The 25,912-nt window shown below is 43.1% G+C and overlaps 2 protein-coding genes across 2 annotated transcripts in view; one reads left to right on the top strand and one right to left on the bottom strand.

The window, feature by feature from the left end:
* LOC310791526 (synapse-associated protein 1-like) overlaps positions 1-25,912 on the bottom strand; it is a gene marked incomplete at both ends in the record, with an annotated part of 582,682 nt that overhangs the window by 297,557 nt on the left and 259,213 nt on the right. The gene's annotated exons all lie outside the window — the stretch shown is intronic.
* LOC310791107 (NLR family CARD domain-containing protein 3-like) overlaps positions 10,050-25,912 on the top strand; it is a gene marked incomplete at its 5' end in the record, with an annotated part of 50,780 nt that continues 34,917 nt past the window's right edge. The window contains 3 exons of the mRNA XM_083652808.1: positions 10,050-11,929; positions 18,090-18,263; positions 19,038-19,041. Of these exons, the coding sequence (XP_083508934.1) occupies positions 10,050-11,929; positions 18,090-18,263; positions 19,038-19,041 (2,058 nt within the window). The remainder of the gene's footprint in view (positions 11,930-18,089; positions 18,264-19,037; positions 19,042-25,912) is intronic.

The following is a 25,912-nucleotide window of genomic DNA, read 5'->3' as shown; positions in this document are numbered from 1 at the left end:
AAGCTAAGCAGGTCTGGCCTAGGATACTCCTTGGATGGGAGACTGGTGCTGGATGTGGTGTTGGAGGACCAGTAGGAGGTGCTCTTCCCCTCTGGTCTGATGAATACTCTGATCTGATGAATAATCTCCCCAATGCCCCAGGGCAGAGACAGGGACTCTGTCCTATGAGTGAGCACCGTCCTTCAGATGAGACGTTAAACCGAGGTCCTGACTGTCTGTGGTCATTAAAGATCCCATCGGCACTCTTCACATGAGTAGGGGTGGAACCCCGGTGCCCTGAGGGGTGGAACCCCGGTGCCCTGGGGGGTGGAACCCCGGTGCCCTGAGGGGTGTAACCCCGGTGCCCTGGGGGGTGGAACCCCGGTGCCCTGGGGGGTGTGACCCCGGTGCCCTGGCCAAATTCCCAAACAGGCCTTCCTTCAATCATGGTCACCTAATCATCCCTCCTTACTTAATTGGCACATTCAGTCCTCAACTCTCCACTGTGATAGCTGATGTGTGGTGAGCATTCTGACGCAAACTGGCTGCCGTGCATCACCCAGGTGGGTGCTACACATCGGTGGTGGATGAGCTGAGTTCCCTCCCCCTCCCTCCCCTGATATGTGAAGCGCTTTGAGTGTCTAGAAAGGCGCTATATAAATCCAATCAATTAATTATTATAATTACTAGAGCTAATGATGATATGTATCAAACATTTGTGTTTGCAGAGGTCAGCACCACAGGCAGAGAGCAGAGTCTCCAGTTCCCAGCTGTCTGTCTATGAAGACTGACCGGTCTAAAGATGATTTTACAGACTTCAGTAATGAACCTGGAAACCTAGACTGTGAGTCTCAATATTATTATTTTTGTCTAAAATGCATTTCTAAAATTTCCACATTTATTTTGATGAAAATTGGCGGACCCCCTGCAGTACCTCCACGAACATTTCAAATCTACTTTTACATTTTTCAACAGCACCGCCCCCCACCCGCCAGAGAGCAGAGTCTCCAGTACCCAGCTGTCTGTCTATGAAGACTGACTGGTCTAAACATAGACCTCCAGCTTTCAGTAATGAACCTGGACCTTCAGACACAAGGTAAGAGGACTGGTTATACTGCAATGAGAAAATGTTATTTGATGTCCTACAGTATTGAGGTGAGCTCAAATTAATGCTGAACAAACAATGACTCAAATTAAACAATGAATAATGAAAATTGAAGAAGAGCTAAGTAGGCTACAGATATGGGCTATATCTGGTGAACACAGAGCCCACTAACAGGCCTACAGCTCAGTTCCTGCAGCATATCGCTCAAAAGGCCACCTCCCTACTGAAGAAAGTATTTTCTATTCATAAGGGGGTCACATGTTATTTCTCTATCATGACAATTAGCGGTATGTATATTTACATTTACATTCTGTCATTTAGCTGATGCTTTTGTGAAAACGTAGGGTAGCTTCAGTTGTTTTAAATTGTGTGTGTGGTGTTTTTATTATTAGAACAATAATTATTTGTATCGATCAATTACTCGAAATTTTAGGGGACTCCAATTGAATTCCATGCGACCCCAAGTTTGGGAAAGCGCGAAGTAGCCCCTCCCTCTCCTCCACCCACGCAAACCACATACATATTCAGATTGTCACTTGCAGATCAATAAATATTTAGTGAATTAAACTTTAGGACACAGATGTGTGAATACTCTCTGAGTATAAATTACATCATGCAAGTTCTCATGTGTTTTGCTGCAAAAATGTCCCCATAGTTTCTGTCTAAAACAGTGTAGTGGTAAAGACATAGGTGGGTAAACTATCCAAAGCGAGTAGTTTACCCACCATATATATATATATTAGGGATGTCAACGGTTAACCGTTAATCGATTAACCGTCGCTAACGTCGTTGTTCGGTTATTGCTGTCGGTCTATCAGTTAATTTTTTTATTTTTATTTTTTTTTTATATTAAAAAATTATGAATTAAACGATAGGTTAATCGATTATTAGCGTCGGTTAATCGAAAGTGAAATTAACCGAAAATTTACATCCCTAATATATGTATATATGTATATATGTAAGGGATAATGTATATTGAGGCGGTGATTACGGGGGAAATAATGACCGACAGGTGATGATTGAGCCCGACGCACAGCGGAGGGCTTAATAATTCACCTGAAGGTCATTATTTCCCAGTAATCACCGCCTCAATATACATTATCCCGCTTAGAACACAGCCTACAACTAAATCATTCAATAATCTGACAAAAATAATTATTCAAATAGATTTTTTAATAGCGTTTTCAACGACAAAGCGGTTTCATTCGTAATTAGCACACAAGACACCACAGCTGCAACTGGTTGGCCTAATTAGTAGTGTTTGCTGACAAAAAGCTCTTATCAACTGATTAATCCAGGTGTGGCAGAGCAGCGGTCGGTTGTCGAGAAATAATGACCGGTGAATCTTGTTGATTGACCAATCAGAATCGAGTATTCAAGAGAGCCGTGTTCTAAATATATATATATACTCTCCATTCAAAAACCACACTGTTTCATGTTGACATGTCGGCATAGCCTACACTAAATAGGACTACACTTGTAAGGTAAATAAGCAGCACAATTTTTACACCACCGTGGTGTGTTTCAACAGAGGAAGACTGGGATTAATGTTAATATGCGACTCACTTCTAGAATTGCTCCGTGGATTATAACGTTATGCTTGCCGAGTTGAAGAAGAGTGACACCTGGTAATCCAGATGGCTGGTCAGGGGTAGAGAAATCACTCTGATTGGCTGGTCAGGGGTAGAGAAATCACTCTGATTGGCTGGTCGGGGGTAGAGAAATCACTCTGATTGGCTGGTCAGGGGTAGAGAAATCACTCTGATTGGCTGGTCAGGGTTAGAGAAATTACTCTGATTGGCTGGTCAGGGGTAGAGAAATCACTCTGATTGGCTGGTCAGGGGTAGAGAAATCACTCTGGTTGGCTGGTCAGGGTTAGAGAAATTACTCTGATTGGCTGGTCAGGGGTAGAGAAATCACTCTGATTGACTGGTCAGGGGTAGAGAAATCACTCTGATTGGCTGGTCAGGGGTAGAGAAACACACAAAACGCTCTGCTCATTTTCCAACTTCATCTCATCTGATCATTCCAATACACGGATATTTTCACGACGTGACTTTGGTAAAGTCTATCACCTCTCGCTGCAGGATACCTATTTAGTGTGGTTTCTCCTTATTATTCCTTTCTTCTTCCACAAGCAAAAGACCAGACAAGACCTGACAACACAACTATATATATATATATATATATATATATATATATATATATATATATATATAAAAGACCAGACAAGACCTGACAACACCAGTTCCATTTGCAACTTTTCATCTGACATATTCTCCATTAGAAGGAGCTATATTAAGTGAGAGAAATAGTAGGCAAACACTGCTTTGTTTCATTAATCAGGTCTCACACAGGTGCAAATTGTACGTACTTGTTGCAGCACGAACTGGTTGTTCCTGGACCAACATTTCCTCCTAGTATGGGCCGGGAAAACCCCGCCCTGAACTCATTTGATTGGTCGCCGCCATTGCTTCTTCCTGAAAACGTGCGACAAGTAAAAAAGATGTGGTTAGATTAGGATTAGGGTTTTCTTATCTAACCACGACCATAACCAAACCCTAACTCTAACCACATTGTTGTACTTGCCTAAACCTAATGTTTTATAAAAATGTGTGTGGTTAGGGAAGGGCTTCTAGTCATGAGTCCAGACAGGCAGCTGCTAATATGGCTGGTAGGCAAGTGTTCGCTAACGGCTCGTGCACACCTACAATGGCAAAATCGCTTTTCCGCCTCGTCGCAGCATTTTGTGGGCGTGGAAACCAGCTTCCAGCTTGGAGCTGTAGCCTGTAGAAACCTTTTCAGGTCGAGGTACACAGGAGGGTGGGGGGGCGAAATGTGTAGGAAGAGCTGTCATTGGGTAGCTTTAACGAAAGGTCCCGCCCTAGTCCCGCCCCGCGAGCGTGAAGCCGCTCAGAGACAAGCCGCCTCTAGTCTGCGACAGCGAAACGCTGGGCGGTTCCAGCGGCAGGGGGCGCGAGGTTGAAATGGACCAATCAGATGCGGAAATAGAGCAAGACAGCCTATCAAGATGCAGCGTCAAAGAGGCTTTCACAGCAGGCATGCCGCCGAGCGTTTCATGGTGTGCAAGAGCCGTAAGCCTTGGCTGAGGAGCTCTTTACCTGAGATGATGAGAGCTTCCTCAGCATCATATATTTTCAGCCTAGCTACCAGGCCAAGCCCCAGCAGCAGCCTAGCTACCAGGCCAAGCCCCAGCACCAGCCTAGCTACCAGGCCAAGCCCCAGCAGCAGCCTAGCTACCAGGCCAAGCCCCAGCACCAGCCTAGCTACCAGGCCAAGCCCCAGCAGCAGCCTAGCTACCAGGCCAAGCCCCAGCACCAGCCTAGCTACCAGGCCAAGCCCCAGCAGCAGCCTAGCTACCAGGCCAAGCCCCAGCAGCAGCCTAGCTACCAGGCCAAGCCCCAGCAGCAGCCTAGCTACCAGGCCAAGCCCCAGCAGCAGCCTAGCTACCAGGCCAAGCCCCAGCAGCAGCCTAGCTACCAGGCCAAGCCCCAGCAGCAGCCTAGCTACCAGCTGAACCACCAGCAGTCTGTGTGCCTGCCTCTCCTGAATCGACTAACCTGTGAAGAGCCCATCCTGATTGTCTTCTTCATAAAGACACAGATACCTTCACAATGTTCATAATGTGTTTCTCTCAGGATGCAGCAGGAGAGAGCAGACTCCCCTGAGCCCAGCTGTGTGTCCATGAAGAGTGACCGGTCTATGTCTCACCCTTTTAACTTCAAAGAAGGACAGCACTCTACTGATCAGAGGTATTTATTTGAAACTGAAATCACAACAGATACACAGTTATCAGATATAGAATTGGTCCGATCCTTCATCACATCCAGTTGAGTTCATTGTGTGTGTGTGTGTGTGTGTGTGTGTGTGTGTGTGTGTGTGTGTGTGTGTGTGTGTGTGTGTGTGTGTGTGTGTGTGTGTGCGTGACCTTATATGACCTCATACATCATGTCTTCTCAACAGAGTCGAGGAGAGGTCAGAGGTTTCCAGTGGTCAGTCTGCCCAGGCGCATCAAACAGACCTGGACTCCATATTTATGGTGTGAAAATAAAATAACACATTTTACTTCAGCTACACACAAAAACACCTTGTACTTCACCATCAATTGAAATCGTGTTACAAAAAGGACAGAGGCTACTGTATCACGGCTAGTTATTATGGTTAGGAGTTACTAAGGGGGTATTCACACCTATCTCGTTTGGAGCAGTTGTTTCGAAACAGAGCGTTTTCCCCCTTGGTGCGGTTCGTTTGGGGGAGTGTGAACACAGCAATCGCACTCGGATGCGGGACAAAACAAGCGGACTGAGATCGCCAAGAAAGGGTGGTCTCGGTCCGCTTTAAACAAACTCTGGTGCGGTTTGTTTGTGGTGAGAACGTGATCCGACCTCGATCCGCCACAACTACAGGAAACAGTGCGCATTTTTGGATAAACCAGCTGCCATAGTCAGCTGCGCTGTGCGTAATGGCCTGAAGAACGAGCATTTTTATCCTTTAAAAACAACATCTTCATTCAGATCCTGTTTTGGCGACTTGTGACTTGCATGGATAAACTTTGGGGGATTTTTGGATCATCACATCAGCAGTTTGAACTCAATCAACTTACCTCTGGTCTCCATTCAATAAATGAAAACAAGTCATGGTAATCAGAGCCAGCCTTCTTTGTGATAAGATTGTCTGGTTCAATCAGACAATCAGACTGATTGCATGTCTTCCTCGAAATGTCCGTTATTATTAAAGTATTTATTAATATTTTATTCCTGACAGGACAGGTGTTCATATAGCCTATGTCTCGGCTAATCCTCTGAAGTCGCCGTGATAGTAATAGCAGAAGTTGCAAGGGTCTTTGATCTTCTATCTCCAAATTCCCGATAGACTCAATAGGCTAAATAAATACATAGGCTACATAGCCTAAATAAATAAATAACTTTCCTCTCCCGATCCCTCTCTCTCTCTCTCTCTCTCTCTCTCTCTCTCTCTCTCTCTCTCTCTCTCTCTCTCTCTCTCTCTCTCTCTCTCTCTCTCTCTCTCTCTCTCTCTCTCTCTCTCTCTCTCTCTCTCTCTCTCTCTCTCTCTTGTGGCTGTGTGAACACAAACGAACCAAGGCACAAATGCAACAATTGTATCAATTAAGTACCTGAATCAGAACAAAGCAAACGACCTACAGGTGTGAATACACCCTAAGTTATGCCTAACCCAGGGGCCCGTTCCAATACCCATACTTGTACTTCTTTCTTGTAGTATGTACTGCCGCTGCCCTCACAAAGTATGGATTGTAGTGTGCAGCATGCATGCAAAATGCATACTATTGGGACACACTACATCTGTCGTCACGTGAGCTTCCTGAACTCCGACCTCTTGCTCACTTCCGCCGACGTCCGCAGCGCCACATTTGAGTTTTTTTTTTTTTTTTTTTTTTTTTTTTTTTTTTTTATTCAATAAACAAAGTCTGGCAGTAACAAACAGTACATTATACAAAAAATTCAGACTAAACATTTACAAAATTGGAACAGACAATCAAATAAACAAAATAAAATAAATAAAGCAAAAACATTAAGTCAGAGATCTAAACAGGAATCAAGATATGCATGTTTTGGTACACACCATGCTTGTTTGGTTTTAACATATTTCAAGGCTTTCTTAAAGTTAATTATCTCATTCATGAACACGCAGCTCAGTCAGTGCGACGTAACTCCAGTAGGTGGCGGTAATGCACAAAAAGTTGTTTGCCAACCGCCATAAAACATTAGAAGAAGAAGAAGAAGACATAACTTCCTGCTGCGCAAAGGATTGTGGGGAAGTTTGGCTGAAGCAGCATGCATCGATGCATACTCCGAAATAGGAGCTGATGTAGTACAACATCCTGGTACTCTTGGCATACTGCATCTGACATACTATGTATTGGGACATACTAAATCTTTTTTTGCCTACTAAATAGTATGGAAGTATGGGTATTGGAACGGGGCCCAGGGGTTTTGAAAGTGTGGGAGAGTGAGCCGCTCGGATTTCTCCAATCACCTGGCTTTAGGCGGGACATCCAGTCGTCAGTCGGAAGCTTTTGAAAATTGCGAGTGTGTACCTGTAAATGTTGCTTCTCTGCACATTAAACCTGTATCGTGTGCTGCAGGCTGCCCAGCGTGGACAGACAGTTTCCCAGCCCCATAAATGTCATAAGATTGATCAGAAATAGCTCCCCAACAGATACAAAAACATGGGCACATGCGCTTGATGTACATACAAATAACTGCCGTGATTGGATTTGTGAAACACACATTTAAAGAAATCATGATTTCCTTCTCCCTGGAGCTTCTCCTCTGACAGCTCCTCACTCGCCTCAGGCAGCCAGACTGCAGGAGCTCCTCCCCCGGCTGATTCGTGCGGTGGAGGCTGCGTAGCCATTGTGCAGCATGGCCAAGTAGCGCCAGAGATTTGATAATCCACCGTCTCTGGTTGCGCATTTTCTTCTCTTAGATTTTTCCCACTCACGCCCGCACCTCCTCTCAAGTTGTCCTGCGCCCCCCAGTGGAGGCGTGGCCTAAACTTTGAGAACTGCTGGCCTAACCCAATCATTAAGTCTTATGTCCTCCCTTACCATTAGCCTTTAGCCCTAATGTAAGATGAAATCTCTATCTCTAGTGTACTGACGTGAGAGTGAAACTTACTCACTTATGTGTTTGCAAGTGATCTCTGTTTAGGCAGCAGGGTAAAGATTACAGTTCATTAATTCACTGGTCTTCTTGATCTTCTGCGCTATCCGTCATGGCGTCACTCTGAACTGGGGCATGGTTGGCTTGGTGATACCCAGCTCCATGGCATCGGTTTCAGTTGGATCACTTCGGATGTCGCTTGTTCTGGTCTTCATTCAAAGGACGCTTAGGAAATCCAGAATCCCCAAATGTGATAGTGTTGCGTATAAATGATCAAATATCCTATTAGTTTGAGAAGGTGCACCAGAGGGTCACGTGGTGTTGCTTGCCGCTCTTGTAGCGTCTGCAACGTTAGTTTGGTAATTAACATAGCGGACGCTACCGCTACGTTAGTTACATACCAACCAGTCTTAATCATCAGTTCCACAGGTCTGTGCGTCCACACACGACCAGCTGTCCTCAAGAAACATAGCTTCACAGGTCTGTGCGTCCACACACGACCAACTGTCCTCAAGAAACATAGCTTCACAGGTCTGTGTGTCCACACACGACCAGCTGTCCTCAAGAAACATATCTTCACAGGTCTGTGTGTCCACACACGACCAGCTGTCCTCAAGAAACATAGCTTCACAGGTCTGTGCGTCCACACACGACCAACTGTCCTCAAGAAACATAGCTTCACAGGTCTGTGCGTCCACACATGACCAACTGTCCTCAAGAAACATAGCTTCACAGGTCTGTGCGTCCACACACGACCAGCTGTCCTCAAGAAACAGTAGCTTCACTTCAGCTACCAGACTGCTTTTGATCCATGCGGTTCATCTGTCGGCGTCCTCAATCAGTATCATCAACATCAGCTGCTCTTCCTTTGTATCTTAGGATGATGTCATTTCATGGACAAGAGAAACTTTTGACCCAAATATGTCAGTACAGTACTTTCCCTACAGCCCCCCCTAACGGTACACCTCCAGTACTACAATAATATAAGCAAAATCCTAAGTACTAAGAATAAGAAAGAAAGAAAGATGGATTTCTAAAAATTAAGAAAGTTATCTGACTACTGTCATGATTGTAATGTTCCGCAGGGCGTAGCATATAAACCATTCTGGCCATTATAATGTCCCAACACAGTCTCACAAAGACTTGTGACATAGTAATGTGGGTCCACAGCCCAGACGTTCTACTTTCACCAAAACACATTTAAAATTGTTCAAAAATAAAGTTTGTTTGGCCACTAGAGGGCGGGGATGAGGCGAGGATGATGCTCCCACAACTCTCTACTGGGGCAACTCTGTGGTCACAGCCAGCTCAGTAACCAGGAAGTAGCTGTGGACTGAGGCAGAAACTGATGTTCACATTCAACTATTTTAGAGCCATTGTTGTGAAACTAGAAGGCTTTGTGCTGTGGGTCAACATTTCTATTCCATAATTATTTGTGAGATCATGTTGAATCTCCATGATGCACTCTTTAGATCAGTACAGGCTTTCAGTCTCTGAAGATGGATGTAATTTTGTGTGCAGATTTTAGTATGAAGGTTTAATATGTATATTATTCTGTTCCAGCTGAGTCCAGATGAGGCAGAATGCTCAGAGAGTCAGAGGGTGGAGGAGGAGGAGGAGGAGGTGGAGGAAGAGCCGAGGAGGAGCACAGAGGCTTTTCTAAACACCACACTGCTCTTCCTGAGGAGAATGAAGCAGGAGGAGCTGGCTGAGGAGCTGCAGAGGAGTAAGAGTCTTTAACAGCTTCAATGTCATGGAGAGAGAGGGGAGGTGGTGGAGAATGGGTGATTTATGTCTGTTAGAGTTTTGCTTAGTTTTCAAGACAATGATGCCACCTATAAGTGAAATAATTGACAAAACAATATAGGAACAAATCATTTGGGGCACCTCATCTAATTCATTTGAATCAGGTGCACAAGCTGTAGCTGGAAGATGCTGTTAAGCCACAGTTCTCAACCGCAACAAAGAAAGAACATATAATGAAACAAGAAACAAAATATTGCAGAGAGAGAATAACATTATATTTGAGTTTTGCTCATTTTGATCTCATTTGACTTGTTAAGACCTCTTTAATTTATTCTGAATGTATTTGAGTCATCATCGGTTTGGAACATGTCAAATCCATTCCAACAAGAACACAAGATAAAGAAACTGAGTTTCGTCCTCCTTCATGTTGGAACTTTATGGTTTATAGTGGCTATAGTTTAAAATGATAGAAGCCATGAGCATGTCCAAACTCTGCTGAAAATCTAAACATTGGCCTAACAAGATCTATTCATTACAAGCTTTAAAGGTCACTGATGTTCTTTGTTCTTTCAGAAACTCAACATCAACATCCACAACAAAAACACAAATCCAGTCTGAAGGAGAAGTTTCAGTGTTTGTTTGAGGGCATTGCTAAAGCAGGAAACCCAACACTTCTGAATCAGATGTACACAGAGCATTACCTCACAGAGGGAGGGAGTGGAGAGGTCAATGATGAACATGAGATCAGACAGATTGAAGCAGCGTCCAGGAAACCAGTGAGACCAGAAACAACCATCAGATGTGAAGACATCTTTAAACCCTTACCTGGAAGAGACGAACCAACCAGAACATTGATGACAAAGGGAGTGGCTGGCATTGGGAAAACAGTCTTAACACAGAAGTTCACTCTGGACTGGGCTGAAGACAAAGCCAACCACAATATACAATTCCTATTTTTGTTCACTTTCCGAGAGCTGAATCTGCTGAAAGATAAAGAGTTCAGCTTGGTGGAACTTCTTCATCTCTTATTTCCTGACACCAAAGAAGCAGAAATCTGCAGCTTTGACAAGTTCCAGGTTGTGTTCATCTTTGATGGTCTGGATGAGTGTCGACTTCCTCTGGACTTCAAGAACAACGAGATCCTGACTGATGTTACAGAGTCGACCTCAGTGGATGTGCTGCTGACAAACCTCATCAAGGGGAATCTGCTTCCCCTTGCTCGCCTCTGGGTAACCACACGACCTGCAGCAGCCAATCAGATCCCTCCTGAGTGTGTTGACATGGTGACAGAGGTGAGAGGCTTCACTGACCCACAGAAGGAAGAGTACTTCAGGAAGAGATTCACAGATGACCAGCAGGCCAAAAGAATAATCAAACACATCAAGACGTCACGGACCCTTCACATCATGTGCCACATCCCAATCTTCTGCTGGATCTCTGCTACAGTTCTGAGCGATCTGTTGAAAACCAGTGAGGGAAAAGACCTGCCCAAGACCCTGACTGAGATGTACATCCACTTCCTGCTGGTTCAGTGCAAACAGCAGAACATCAAGTATCATGGGAGAGCTGAGACAGATACACACTGGACTACAGAGACCAGGGAGATGATTCTCTCTCTGGGAAAACTAGCTTTTGAGCAGCTGGAGAAGGGCAACCTGATTTTCTATGAAGCCGACCTGAAAGAGTGCGCCATTGATATCACAGCAGCCTCAGTGTACTCAGGAGTCTTCACACAGATCTTTAAAGAGGAGTGTGTGCTGTACCAGCAGGAGAAGGTCTTCTGTTTTGTCCATCTGAGCATTCAGGAGTTTCTCGCTGCTGTCTACATGTTCCACTGTCACACAAACGGGGATGAGGGGGTACTGGAGACATTCCTGAAAGAAGAAGAAGAAGAAGAAGAAGAAGAAGACGAGGAAGAAAATGAAAAAGAAGAAGAAGATGGTGAACAATCCCTGGATGTCTTTCTGAGGAGAGCCATGGTCAAATCCCTGAAGAGTAAAAATGGCCACCTGGACCTCTTTGTCCGCTTCCTTCATGGCCTCTCACTGGAGTCCAGCCAGAAACTCTTACGAGGCCTGCTGGGTCAGACAGAGAGCAGTCCTGAAAGCATCCAGAGAGCCATCAGCAACCTGAAGGAGATGAACAGTGATGATGATAATGGTGCACATTTCTTAACCTCTCCTGAAAGAAGCATCAACATCTTCCACTGTTTGATTGAGATGAATGACCAGTCAGTACACCAGGAGATCCAAAAGTTCCTGAAGTCAGAGAACAGATCAGAGAGTAAACTCTCTGAGATCCACTGCTCAGCTCTGGCCTACATGCTGCAGATGTCAGAGGAGGTTCTGGATGTGTTCGACCTGGAGGCCTACAACACATCATCATTGGGGTGGCAGAGACTGATCCCAGCTGTGAGGAACTGCAGGAAGGCTCGGTTAGTACTCCGTTAGTAACAGTATAGAACAGTCTAGACAAGCAGTTTTAAAAGTGTGAGGTGCTCCTTCCCTGACGTGACGCAGAAAAAATGTAAGAAAATGCACCGCCTCCACCAGACATGTCCGTCCAGTCACAAAAGTAGCGTAGGTGGTTGTCTGCAGAGAGCCTGTATGCACACCCTCTGATTACGGAATTTACGTCACGCAGACTGTGGCTTCATCCGGGGGCACAGCGCCCGCAGTCTGACTGCCTCTGTGAGGTGAGCTCAGGGTGTCAGAGGAGAAACCAGGAAGAAGGAAAACACTTTTTTTTTTAAATGCGTGTATCACCGATTGCGGCAGTTCTTTGTATGTACATCAAACACATATATGGTCATATTATTGTATCTGTTGGGGAGCTATTTCAGACAAATTTTACTAGATTTATGAGGCTGGAGAACTGTCTGTCCACGCTGGCCAGCCTGGCTGCAGACACAGTCCATAGAGGCAGAACATGCAGAGAACTCAACATTTACTCGATACACTGCACGGGGCGTGGGGCGGGTATCCTTCTAGTTATAATAAAGATGTAAAAAAAAAACGACTAAAAGTCCTTCAGAGTGGATAAAGATGTATAAAATGTTTAAAAGAGGTTATTTGAAAATAGCAGGATAAATAGGTTTTAAAATATTAAAGAATTTAGGATAAAGATGTTTACAACATCTTTGGAACTGCTTATGCCCGAGTGGAGCATAGAACAATAATAGTAGCTAATAATGGCAATAATAAATGGTGTGTGTGTGTGTGTGTGTGTGTGTGTGTGTGTGTGTGTGTGTGTGGGGAGGAGGGAGGGGGTGTTGGTCTATATGTTCTCTGAGGGGAGGCGCAGTCTCCCACACTTTGAAAACCCCTGGTGTAGACTAGAGTGACCTTCATACCTGACACCATCAGTTACAATATTTCATACAAATGATTAAGATTCAAGATTCAAAAACGTTATTGTCTGTCACAACGCAACAGACATTTTTCCTTCCACCAGGCTCAGGTGCATGTTACAAAACACATTAAAAACACAGACACATATAATAAAAACGGACAAAAAAAACGGACAAAAGCAGTGTTAAGATGTTTAAAGTGCAGTGCCCATTTAAAAGACAATACTAGTAATAATACTAATGTATTATATAAACAATATATATACACACCTATATAAACTATAGCCTATATATAAACCTGTATATATTTTTTTATATATATATATAAACTGTATAAACAAATATTATATCTATATATATATATATATATATATATATATACGTGTGTGTGTGTGTGTGTGTGTGTGTGTGTGTGTGTGTGTGTGTGTGTGTGTGTGTGTGTGTGTGCGTGTGTGTGTACAGGAACTAATCTCCCATGCAGACCCTGGCACCGTGACATGATTGCTAGCTACCTAACTACTTGTGTATGAAAGTTTCCCCCAGTCTTCTCCTGCCTTCAGCTCATGTCACAAATATCATAATTACAGAGTCACATGACCGAGCTGACAAAGTGGTAAATATGACGCTGTAGGCTCAAAACTTTAAAAGTTACTAAACCCCAACCAAATCTGTGGTGAAGCCAGACTGACTCTAATGGTGTCAGGCTGTTCTACTGAGCTGTTTTACCACAACTGAACAGCCTGTGGAGCTCACACTGAAATCTCCATCATTTTTCATTATTTTCTTAAACTGTTTTTTACAGAAATGCTTTAATATGATACAATTGCATTCATGTATTATTTTCTGTTTGGTTTATGCTTATATTATACATTAATCACTTTTGGAAAATTTCAAATTCTATAGTATAAATTATTGTTATTATTATCAGGAGGAGGAGGAGGAGCTTAATAGGTTTTGATCTCAGCTCTGCTTTGATAATCTCTCATTTCACATTAAATGTGTAAACAGTCTTTCTGTCTGTGAACTCTGAGACCTCACAGCTCTGAAGTTCTGGGTTCTGGGTTTTCAGGCCCGGCACACCTGTGGGTGTGCCTTAAGGTAAACCAGGCGTGGCCATGCTAAATCCTCACGTTTGCTCAATTCTTTGCGCTTAGAGCTCTGAAAAGCAGGTCTAAAACCCCGCTGCACCTGAGTGCACAATTATTCTCCGCACTGCTCCAGCAGTGCACGGGAAATCCTTGGGGCCCTATCTTGGTAGAAGCGATATCCGCTTTTTGCGCTTGAGTCCGGGTTTGCACGCCATACGTCTTATGCTATCGTCCGCCTCCCGCAAGCCAATCCAGGTGTGTCCCCGCAAAATCCTTGCCTTCTGCTATCGTCAGCATGCGCATGGACATCCCGTTAAAATACAAATGCCAGGACATCAAATTCTGCTGCTAAAATTGGGTAACAGCAGATTACTCAGTGAGGCAATCAACTATTATTCACTGAAAAACGTGTATCACATGTAAAGTGCCACAATCATGCTGATATCCTCTTTCTACAGTGGGCTAACCCCTCTCTCTCCCCCTCTCTCCAAAACCTTGTGTACACACACACACACACACACACACACACACGCACGCACGCACGCACACACACACACACACACACACACACACACACACACACACAGTAGATTTGAGCAAGTCATGTCGACCAGTGATACAGTAACCCCCTTCCCTGCAATTGCACGCATGCAATAGCCTATTAAGATGAACCTGGCACTTGGGACAATTTTGACATGTTGAAATAGGCTAGAATTAAATTCTCACACATCCCTGCCTATTAAAGAAACAAATATTTTGACATGTGTATGTTATAGCCTATTTATATGAACAAAACGTCTAATGCACGTGGACAACCATATGACATTTGCGCATATGAATTGGAGGGAATGAAAGGAGCGACACTGATTGGTTGTGTGGATGATAACGCCCACACCAAGCCTGCACGCCTCTGAATAATTTCCAGAGTTAATCCTGCATAAATCACTGTGGCGCTGGGGCAAGTGGCATTTTGCACAGAGAATAGCAGATGACTTGGGAACGGCCATTAATTTGTGCTGCGCCCGGCACAAGCGCTAAATTACCGCTTTTGCCACGATAGGGCCCAGTGTTATTGTTATGTGATGGTGTTGATGAGATGTTTGATGAGATGCTGTGGAGATGTTCAAATTACACATGGAGATTACAGTGTCCATCGTGCAATTTCATTCAAATTCATTTGCAGAAACAGTTAAATGCCATCCTTAAAATTAATAGACAACACCTGTTTGATATTCCCTTAAAGGACGGCTTTTCCGTGGGGAATATGAATATATATTAAATCTCACGCCCCTAAGGTTTTCGAATCCGTTGAAATTTTTGAAATTGGTTGTTTACAGCCAGAGATATCAAGCATCTCTCACATTATTTCCATGACGGTCTGACGCAAAACGCGTCAGAGCGACAAGTCCAGCCTTGCGGAAGTCGAGCATCTATGAACTACACTACTTGTGGGCCTGTGCTGCCATGGTCCCGCCTCTAGAAGTCCTCCACGCCCCTTCAGAGGTCTTGAACAAAAACAAAAGGCAGCCATCTTTTTCAACCGCATAGCCTATGGTAGCTAATATTAGCTTTCCATAGTTCCTTGCAAAGAGACCATATCTCGGGAACGGAAGCACGGACCGACACGGGACTGGCGGCATTGGAAAGCTCGTCAAATTTTACATCTAGTAGTAGGTGCGTTGAAGTAACGAAATCAACGCTGAGCAATGTACCCGTTTTTACACATTTTTACATGAAATAGTTACAACATCAGATGCACGTAACTCCTTGGAAAATGCCTTAAAATGCATGAATTTTTTTTTATGAAGACATCTCCCGACATATACTTCGGTTTAAATTTGGTGCAATTTGGAGGCAATTTTATTTTCGATTTTTTCTTCTTCTCATAATGTTTTATTGTCGAAGCCTTCTTCTTCTTCTTTGAGTTTTATGGCGGTTGGCAAACATATATGTGCATTACCGCCACCTACTGGAGTTTGATATCAGCCAAATGCCTGAGGGGTGGGCGTGGAATCTAAGGCCACGCGAGCCCAGTGCATTGTGGGAAATGTAGGATTTCGAGCCCCTGCACCCGCCCCTCCCCTCCACCACCCCCGCCCCCCCCACACACACACAGAGTGGATTTCTGTTGATATCTCTGGCTGTGAAGAAGCAATTTCAAAAATGTCAACGGATTCGAAAACCTTAGGGGCGTGAGATTTAATATATATTCATATTCCCCACGGGAAAGCCATCCTTTAAGTGCACATTAAAAAATAACATTATTTTGGGAGTTTATGTGAAAATTATGAGGTGAAAATGTTTTGTTAATATGATCGATTATACCCCCCCTCTCTCTCTCCGAAACCGCACGCGTGCACACACACGCACACCATACTGCAGGGCTATTCAACTAAATTGTTCAGGGGGCCACATTGTCAGAAACCTAAGGGACCGGGGGCCGGACCGTTCCCCGAACCATTATATGTGCACTTGACACAATGCGCCACCACATTTTCGCAGCCACGCTGGAACTATTATTAAATAGGGGGTGCTGTAAGGAATGGAATTTGCGGGCAGTGTTGTAGGAAAATTTATGTTTTTTGGACTTTTATCCATATTTAGAAGAATATTTAATTTTAAATTAACATTAGGATTATACTGTTGTGATGTCATTATTCAGTATCTTCTCCTTTTCTATTATTAGTATTAGTATTAGTATTAAATACTGAGTATCTCATAAAAAACTATTAATATTGCATCTTTTGTGTTTAGGTCCGTCTCACAGCATTGTAACATTGTAGTGCAGCAAGAAAGGAAAACTACTGTAAACATTTGAACCATATTTCTTGTTTAGAACCTATAGCTAGCAACATCACTCATCTCCTGAAACACCATTTATAATGCATCTTTCTTGATTAGCTATTAAAACATTAATATTGCACCTTTCTTGTGGCTACATCACAGCATCTACTGAAAAACATTTACAGTGGATCTGACTTGTTTAGTTCACTTTAGATTCACATCACATCTGAAAAACAACCAGTCAAGTGTAATAAGTAAATGAGGTTTAATTGTAAAAAAAAAAAAGTGCCATACTGCATCGCCCAGATGAATGAATCACCAATGCCTTAATGCCAATTAATATCCTACTATAATATTACTCTACAATTATTCCCCCCCTTTGAGTAGCCTACATACATCTGTCAGTTCCCATCTCGCTCCCTCAGGAAAAAGATAGGCTACAAATAGGGGTTAATGGGAAATGAATTGAGAAAACTTGGACATTGTAGCCTACTTGCAATATTATTGTCAATCAAATGTCCCTGTTTCCCCGTTGCAAACACGTTTCTATTTTCCAGCCAACCAAAGAACCAGAATTGCATCAATTAAAAGAAACAGAGGTAGGCAACAGCACTCGAATTAGAGTAAAAGCACACTGATGATGGCCTAAGGCTGAAACGCTTGATGTTTTGCCCTTAATAAAAAAAACTCAAGATTTACTCTAATTCGAGTGCTGTTGCCTACCTCTGTTTCTACAATACAATAAGCCCTATTTTATTACCTGCCTTCATCTGATAAATCCATTGCCTCCCTTTCTCTCTCTCCCTATCTCTATACAGTATATCTCTCATTCTCTCTTGGCAATGTAAATAAATAGATAGATAATGATAGAGTTCATTTGCAGAAACAGTTAAGTGCCATTCTTACAGTGAATAGACAACACCTGTTTGATACTCCTGGGAGTGCACATTAAAAAATAACATCATTTGGGTGATTTATGTGAAAAGTATGAGGTGAAAATGATTATGATCGATAATACAAATATGTGCCGGGTTCTCCACACCCACAAACGGTATTAAAGGGAGTGAGAGACGGGAATCTGATTGGTCTGATTGTTGTGATGCCCAGGGTCTGGGCTTTACATCAATCAAACCAATCAGTGTGGCCTGCATCATTCCTGCCTGCACAGGTGATAAGCACGCCCATTTCATGATTTTGCATGGAGCACACAGGCATTTTGCGTGGCAGGGAGAATAGCAGAGGGCTTGGTCACGCCTCCAAATTGCACTAGTGCCCACCGTTAAAAACTGCACAAGCGCTAATCAGTGCGTTTGCGAGACCAGGGCCCCTGGTCTCAGCTGTGAAGTTCAACTTCTTCTTTATTCTTTATTCAGATTGAGGTTCTGCTGGTTGACAGAGGTTCACTGTGAAGTCGTGGCCTCAGCTCTGAAGTCCAACTCCCATCTGACAGAACTGGACCTGAGTGACAGCAACCTGCATGATTCAAAAAAAGTGAAGCTGCTCTGTGCCGGACTGGAGAGTCCACACTGCAGACTGGAGACTCTGAGGTCAGACATCATGTTTAATAATGTGCTGATATGAATATTATATGGATTTTGTAATGTGTGGACGTCTGTATAGAGTCGATCAATCTGAAATCAGACATGATCTGGTTTTAGGGGCTTAGATCTCAAATTCTACTCATGTTGTTGGCCTTAATCATTTTACTCTGGAGAGGAGAGAGAGGGAGAGTCATATAGGCCCTAATTCACCTGATTACTTTTTATGCAACTTCTTTGATTCCGTTATATAATACTTGCTTTCTTGCCTTTAAAGGACGGCTTTACCGGTAATCAACCCACTTTGTATCATATATAATCTCAGTAATATAAGCACATGGGCAGCCTTTATCTTCTCTCTGTTTACTTCACGGAGAAAAATGCTCCTGCTCCTGTCTGCAGAAACTCTGCCCCCGTCAGCTGCAAGTCATTAATGCTCCTTAAGGCTCTCAATGCATTCTCCGTGGATGTGAGCATACTTAAAAAATAAAAATAAACAATAACAGCCGCCCTCGAGCAGATTCCACGTCTCCAGCAGAACTTCCGCAGCTCCGTTGTGACGCGTTGTGACGTAAACCGCGTCACAACGGAGCTCTGCTTTGCCAGAGGAGGAAATGGGAGATCTCCGTGAGGAAAACACAGAGAGAGGTAAACACTGCCCATGTGCTTATATTACCAAGATTATTAATGATACAAAGTGGGTTGATTACCAGTAAAGCCATCCTTTAAAGTATTGTATCTATTTGTGTTCCTGCTTTTTGTTGCGTCAAACTCTTCCAACAGGCTGGCAAGTTTGACACAAACAACAACACACCAAACCTCCATCCAAAAACACATAACAGTAGTACAGTAGATCAGGCTGCCATCAAAGCCCTGTGAAGCTGATATTAGTCATAATGAGTTTATGAGGTAACGCTTTAGAATACAGCCCGCAAATAAGCATGTAGTTATAGTATAACAACGGGGTTTAGGGCTGTAGTTATAGTCTAACTACGGGGTTTAAGGAGTGAATTATAAGATCTGTACTTATAGTCTAACTACGGGGTTTAAGGAGTGTAGTTATAGTATAACAACGGGGTTTAAGGAGTGTAGTTATGGTATAACAACGGGGTTTAAGGAGTGTAGTTATGGTATAACAACGGGGTTTAAGGAGTGTAGTTAGAGTATAACAACGGGGTTTAAGGAGTGTAGTTATAGTCTAACTACGGGGTTTAAGGAGTGAAAAAATACTTTAACTAGAGGGTAACAAGATCTGTACTTATAGTCTAACTACGGGGTCGTGGGCTGTATGAAGCAGGGGACAAATGTTTGTACTTATAGGCTAATTACGGGGTACCACACTGTACTTACAGGGTAACTACGGGGTTTAAGGAGTGTAGTTAGAGTATAACAACAGGGTTTAAGGAGTGTAGTTAGAGTATAACAACGGGGTTTAAGGAGTGTAGTTAGAGTATAACAACGGGGTTTAAGGAGTGTAGTTAGAGTATAACAACGGGGTTTAAGGAGTGTAGTTAGAGTATAACAACAGGGTTTAAGGAGTCTAGTTAGAGTATAACAACGGGGTTTAAGGAGTGTAGTTAGAGTATAACAACAGGGTTTAAGGAGTGTAGTTAGAGTATAACAACGTGGTTTAAGGAGTGTAGTTAGAGTATAACAATGGGGTTTAAGGAGTGTAGTTAGAGTATAACAACGGGGTTTAAGGAGTGTAGTTAGAGTATAACAACAGGGTTTAAGGAGTGTTGTTATACTATAACTACACTCCTTAAACCCCGTTGTTATACTATAACTGTCTACACTCCTTAAACCCCGTAGTTACCCTGTAAGTATAGTGTGGTACCCCGTAATTAGCCTATAAGTACAAACATTTGTCCCCTGCTTCATAATACAGCCCGCGACCCCGTAGTTAGACTATAAGTACAGATCTTGTTACCCTCTAGTTAAAGTATTTTTTCACTCCTTAAACCCCGTAGTTAGACTATAACTACACTCCTTAAACCCCGTTGTTATACTCTAACTACACTCCTTAAACCCTGTTGTTATACCATAACTACACTCCTTAAACCGCGTTGTTATACCATAACTACACTCCTTAAACCCCGTTGTTATACCATAACTACACTCCTTAAACCCCGTTGTTATACTATAACTACACTCCTTAAACCCCGTAGTTAGACTATAAGTACAGATCTTATAATTCACTCCTTAAACCCCATAGTTAGACTATAACTACAGCCCTAAACCCCGTTGTTATACTATAACTACATGCTTATTTGCGGGCTGTATTCTAAAGCGTTACCGTTTATGAAGTCTGTCTTAAGTCAAATGTGAAGAAAGAGAAAGTGGATTATATCACACAGCATCAGACTCCAATGCTTCATGTATCACAAACATCCACCACTGCACATTTAGCATGCTATGGCATGGTATTGTTTCAGTGGTGTTGATGTGACTGGAGCTACCAGAGCCACACACACACACACACACACACACACACACACACACACACACACACACACACACACACACACACACACACAGAGTGAGAACTAACTTGAACAATGAATCTAACATTAAAAATAGCTACTGTAGCAGGGACAGGGTACAGTGTCCCTGCTACAGTAGCTATTTTGAATGCTAGATTCATTTATAGCCAGTTTACAGTAGGCCTGACTGAGCAGTGAGCGCTGAACTGCAGGGGTTGAAAATCCTGAAAGCATTTATTTATGTTATCTTAAGCTGATGAATCTGGCTAACTCAGTTAGCTGGCAAGCTAGTAGGTCTAGATACATTTTAGGCAGTGTAGCCACTATAAGTTAGCCAACGTTAGTTGACAAATGGTCTCAGTTAGCAGAAGCTGACAATTCAATCAGAAACTAAAAGAATAATGCTTTCGGTACTTTAACACATTGAGTGCCAGCCGTTTTTTCAATCCTGTAGGTAAATTGTGCCAGGGTTTTTTTTGAGGATTCTGGCTCATTTTACAAGAGCCGAGGATTATTTTCTGTTAAGACTTCGTGAACACCAATCATCTAAAAATAACTAATAGAATGTGTGCTTTCTCTGTCTAAAAGAGTTAGTTTGCAGAGTTAGTAGTTATGTAGATATTAGCCGTTGAGTACAGCATGGTTTTAGCGTCTGAGACAGCAAGCTGAGATAATCGCAGTTTTGTGAAATTCAATCAAACAGCAGAACAGTCACCTGCCTGTGATTATGGGTGCCCTTGGGCAAGTCTGTATACTGTATTGTGTGTGTGTGTGTGTGTGTGTGTGTGTGTGTGTGTGTGTGTGTTCGCGCGTTGCTCCGCGGCTCTGAGAGGAAGAGATCTCTGTCCGTTCTTTGCCCCCACAGCGTGTCTGTCTCCCACTCTGTGTGCTCTCTCTCTCTCTCTCTCTCTCTCTCTCTCTCTCTCTCTCTCTCTCTCTCCTCTCTCTCTCTCTCTCTCTCTCTCTCGGGACTAGAGAGAGAGAGAGAGAGAGAGAGAGAGTGTGTGTGTGTCTCCAAACTCCTCCCTCCGTCTGTGCTGCGGAGGGAGGATTCTCCGCGGCCGTCTGGACTGTAAAACTGTTTCTTGAGGTGTCGGCTGAGAGCTTTGAATAAGCTTTTGCGATTCTGGTCTTATTTATGCGCAAAGGTACTCGAGTGTGTGTGTGTGCGCGCGCGCGCGCGCGCGTGTGTGTGTGTGTGTGTGAAATCGAAAGAGTTTTCGCCCAGCTACTTCCTTGAAAATTACACTGGCTTTCTCCAGCGCGCTGGCTGGCTGTGGCTCTGGCTGTAAGTAAGTAAGTAAGTAAGTAACTCTTTATTTATATAGCACCTTTTAAAACACAAGGTTACAAAGTGCTTTACACATGGACAAAGTAAACAGTAAAATACAACATAATACAGTACAATGATAAAGAGCAAAAACAAAATGATCAAAGAAAATATTTATAAAAAGGCTTGCCTATAAAGATGAGTTTTTAGAAATTGCTTAAAACAGCCCAAAGATTGAGCAGATCTAACAGATTGGGGGAGTTGATTCCAGAGGGTTGGGGCTAAAACAGAAAAGGCACGATCACCTTTAGTTCTAAAGTTGGACGATGGAACGGATAAAAGGCCGAGGTTTGAGGAGCGGAGTGGTCGAGAGGTGGAATAAGGAACAATGAGTTCTGAAATATAATTAGGGGCGAGGTCATGCAGGGCTTTAAAAGTAAACAGGAGGATCTTGAATTGAATTCTGAATTTTACAGGGAGCCAGTGAAGAGAAGCAAGGACAGGGGTGATGTGGGACCTACGGTTTGTTCTGGTTAATAACCTGGCAGCTGCATTCTGAACCAGCTGTAACCGGTTCAGGGCAGCTTGACTGAGGCATGAGTAGAGGGAGTTACAGTAGTCTAATCTAGAGAAAATGAAGGTATGAATTAGGCGTTCAAGGTCTGAGAGAGATAACATGTGTCTAATTTTGGTAATGTTTCTTAACTGGAGGAAGCAGGACTGGACAAGTTTAGTGACATGATGGTTGAAATTTAAGTGTTGATCGAAGATGACTCCAAGATTCTTAGCAGTCGGACTGATATTTGGCTGAAGTGGGCCAATAAAAGGATTGACTGTGTTAACAAAGTTATCTGGGCCAATTAAAATGACTTCCGTTTTGTCAGGGTTGAGATGAAGGAAGTTAATGGACATCCACTCTTTAATGGAGGCTAGGCAGTCATGGAGGGAGGACAGATGGTTCACGTCATTAGAATTGGCAGAAAAATAAATCTGAGTGTCATCAGCATAACAATGGTAAGAAATATTTACAAAGCGGCTGAATAAAATACCCAAAGGAAGCATATAAAGTGCAAAGAGTATTGGTCCAAGGACCGACCCTTGAGGCACTCCACACAGCAGGGGAGCTAAAGAGGACACAAGATTATTAATACAAACATTAAAAAATCGATTTGATAAGTAAGAACGAAACCAATTAAGAGCTGTACCAGAGATGCCAACCCAATTTTGCAGCCTATCAAGTAAAATGGCATGGTCAATGGTATCAAAGGCAGCAGTTAAGTCAAGTAAAATAAGGATAGAATATTCACCTTTGTCAGCATGCATAAGAATATCATTGGTTACTCTAAGTAATGCAGTCTCGGTACTATGTCTCTTTCGGAAACCAGATTGAAACTTATCAAAAATATTGTGACCTTCTACCAAATTTAGGAGCTGATCTGCAACGACCTTCTCCAGGACTTTAGAAATGAAAGGAAGCTTCGAGATTGGTCTGTGGCTGGCTGTGGCTTTCTCTCTGTCTTGGGAGAGAACTGTCGCCACTTAGTGGTCGGTAAAATAGATTATACACATTCTCTTCCTCCCAATATTGATATAGAAGACGTAAAAGGGGTTGATTGATGTCCCACCGTCAAAAAAAAAAAATGTTTATGTAAGACGAGATAGCTCGTCTATGGCACTCAACCGTTGGATTATGTAAGACGAGATATCTCGGCTATGGCACTCAACGTGTTAAGTGATAGAACACAACCACAATCGCTTACCCGGTTTCTGAAGTCGATCTCCGCCGGCCATACCCGCGGCAGACACTAATAGACCTTATTCGCTAACCCCGGAAGTAGTTACCCGGCGCCATTTTGATGACGTTACCGCGACACCGCCAATACCGCGGTCGTAAACAAAGCGGAGTACACAGTCGCTGTAGCAAGTTGAGCGTATAACAGTTATGGCTTCGTCAAATAGAACAACAAGATACGAAGAAAAAATAAGTTTGGTCGGAGGTGTCGACCCCTATAAGATAGATATAGCCAACATGAGTAAAGATCACTCGTTATTGCCAGGTATAATGTACCCGGACATCTACAACTATCTTGTGAATACAGTATCGGCGTACACGTCTCAGGAGCTGAAGGCCTACAAATCGCTTGAGTCCTATAACTATTTCGTCTGTGGCAAGGTCTCTGACATTCTTACTTTTGTGCCACCAACGACATCATCATCATCATCATCAAACATCGTCGTGACAGCAAAGGTAAATAACGTTAACGTTACATGTTTGTTTGATACGATCTGATACTTGCTTGCATGCTAGCCCAATCTTTGCTAACGTTAGCTAACCTCAGCAAATCAAAGTAGCCTTAGTAACGTTTTAACATGTGTTCAATGGCATTGTGAAGTGAATCACCCTGGAAAGTGAGTTGCAGAAGGGGCTTAAAGTAAACGGTGAACCATTGTTTTAGCTCTGAGATGCTGTTTTGAAAGCAAGGCTGCACTCTGATGCAATCAGTAGTAGCATAACGTCCATGGTCAGTAGGCTAGTAGGCTACACTTTTGGACTTGACATGATGCCATTGCCACCTAACGTTGCAGGAGTGGGGGAAAATAACACAAACCTTACAATATAATGCTATCTAAACAATATAATACGCAATGCATACCAGCTACAATGCCAGCAGCATGATTGTGGCTTACCACCCTGACCAACAACATACAGAGTGACAATAAATACTGTATTTGCTCAAGGACACCATAAACCACCATAATAAATCAATCTTACAATACGAATGAGAAGTTACTGTGTGTTTTGTCTGGCCACAGCTATGCTGGATTTTTTTTTTATTAGGTAATTGCCCTAATTACCCAATGATGTGATGTCATGATGACATAATCTGGTGACATCACTCACTGATGACATTGAGTGCTTGAGTGACATCACCAATCTAATAAGTGGTATCATCAGTTATTTATGATTATTTTGAGTGTGTCCCTGAGGCTTTTGAGACCACTGTGTTCCAGACTGGGGGTGGGGTGGGGGTCTAACTCCCATGGACCCACACTAGTAAATAAAATACCATACCAGTTGAATCAACACCTCCTTGACATTGTCTCAAGACAAATGTAATATTATAAAGCTTAACAAAACTTCTATGGGCTATTGCATTGAATTGCATTGTGTTATATTATATTGTAAGGTATGTGTTACTATAATTTCATATGACAAAATAACCACAGAACTATGTCACACTTGTCTAGAGCTGCTTTCTCCGGGCAGCTAACAGTAGCTACACTTGTACAGTGCTTGTACAGTATATCATGCCTCTTGGATTTTGAAATCTTGATCGCAAACAATGTGTTCTTGTCTTTCCACAGGTGAATCACAGTCAGAAACTAAGTGCCCCACCTCTGCACCCATGGGTCATTGCCCAGAAGGATGGCGTTGTCCTGTCTGCGCACTGCACGTGTATGGCAGGATTAGGGGAGACGTGCAGCCATGTTGGAGCAGTACTTTTTGCTATCCAGGCAGCAGTTTCACTCCGTGAGTCCCAAACTGTGACAGAAAAACCTGCATATTGGTTACTTCCAAGTGGGCAACCAAAGCAAAAGTACCTTCAAGTGGAGAACATTGACTTTCATTCAAAAGTGACAATCAAACAGAGGCTAGACCAGGGGTGGGCAATTATTTTTCATGGGGGGCCACATGAGAAACCCAGATTGTTGCCGGGGCCGAACAAATATTGTCATGCCGTAACCCATGGATGGGTAACTTTGATGATAGAGAGGGCCACAAAAAATTTCCTCGCTAGCAGATTTTGCTGAGGGCCGAACGGCGCCAGCGTGAAAAATTTGGTGCATTTGAAACCACGTTTAGAGGAATAACTAATTTTAAATTAACAGTTGTGATGTCATTA

Source organism: Poromitra crassiceps, assembly GCF_964638095.1.
Source record: "Poromitra crassiceps genome assembly, chromosome: 16".
In the NCBI taxonomy this organism is placed as follows: Eukaryota; Metazoa; Chordata; class Actinopteri; order Beryciformes; family Melamphaidae; genus Poromitra; species Poromitra crassiceps.
This window is presented reverse-complemented; position numbering and strand designations above follow the sequence as displayed.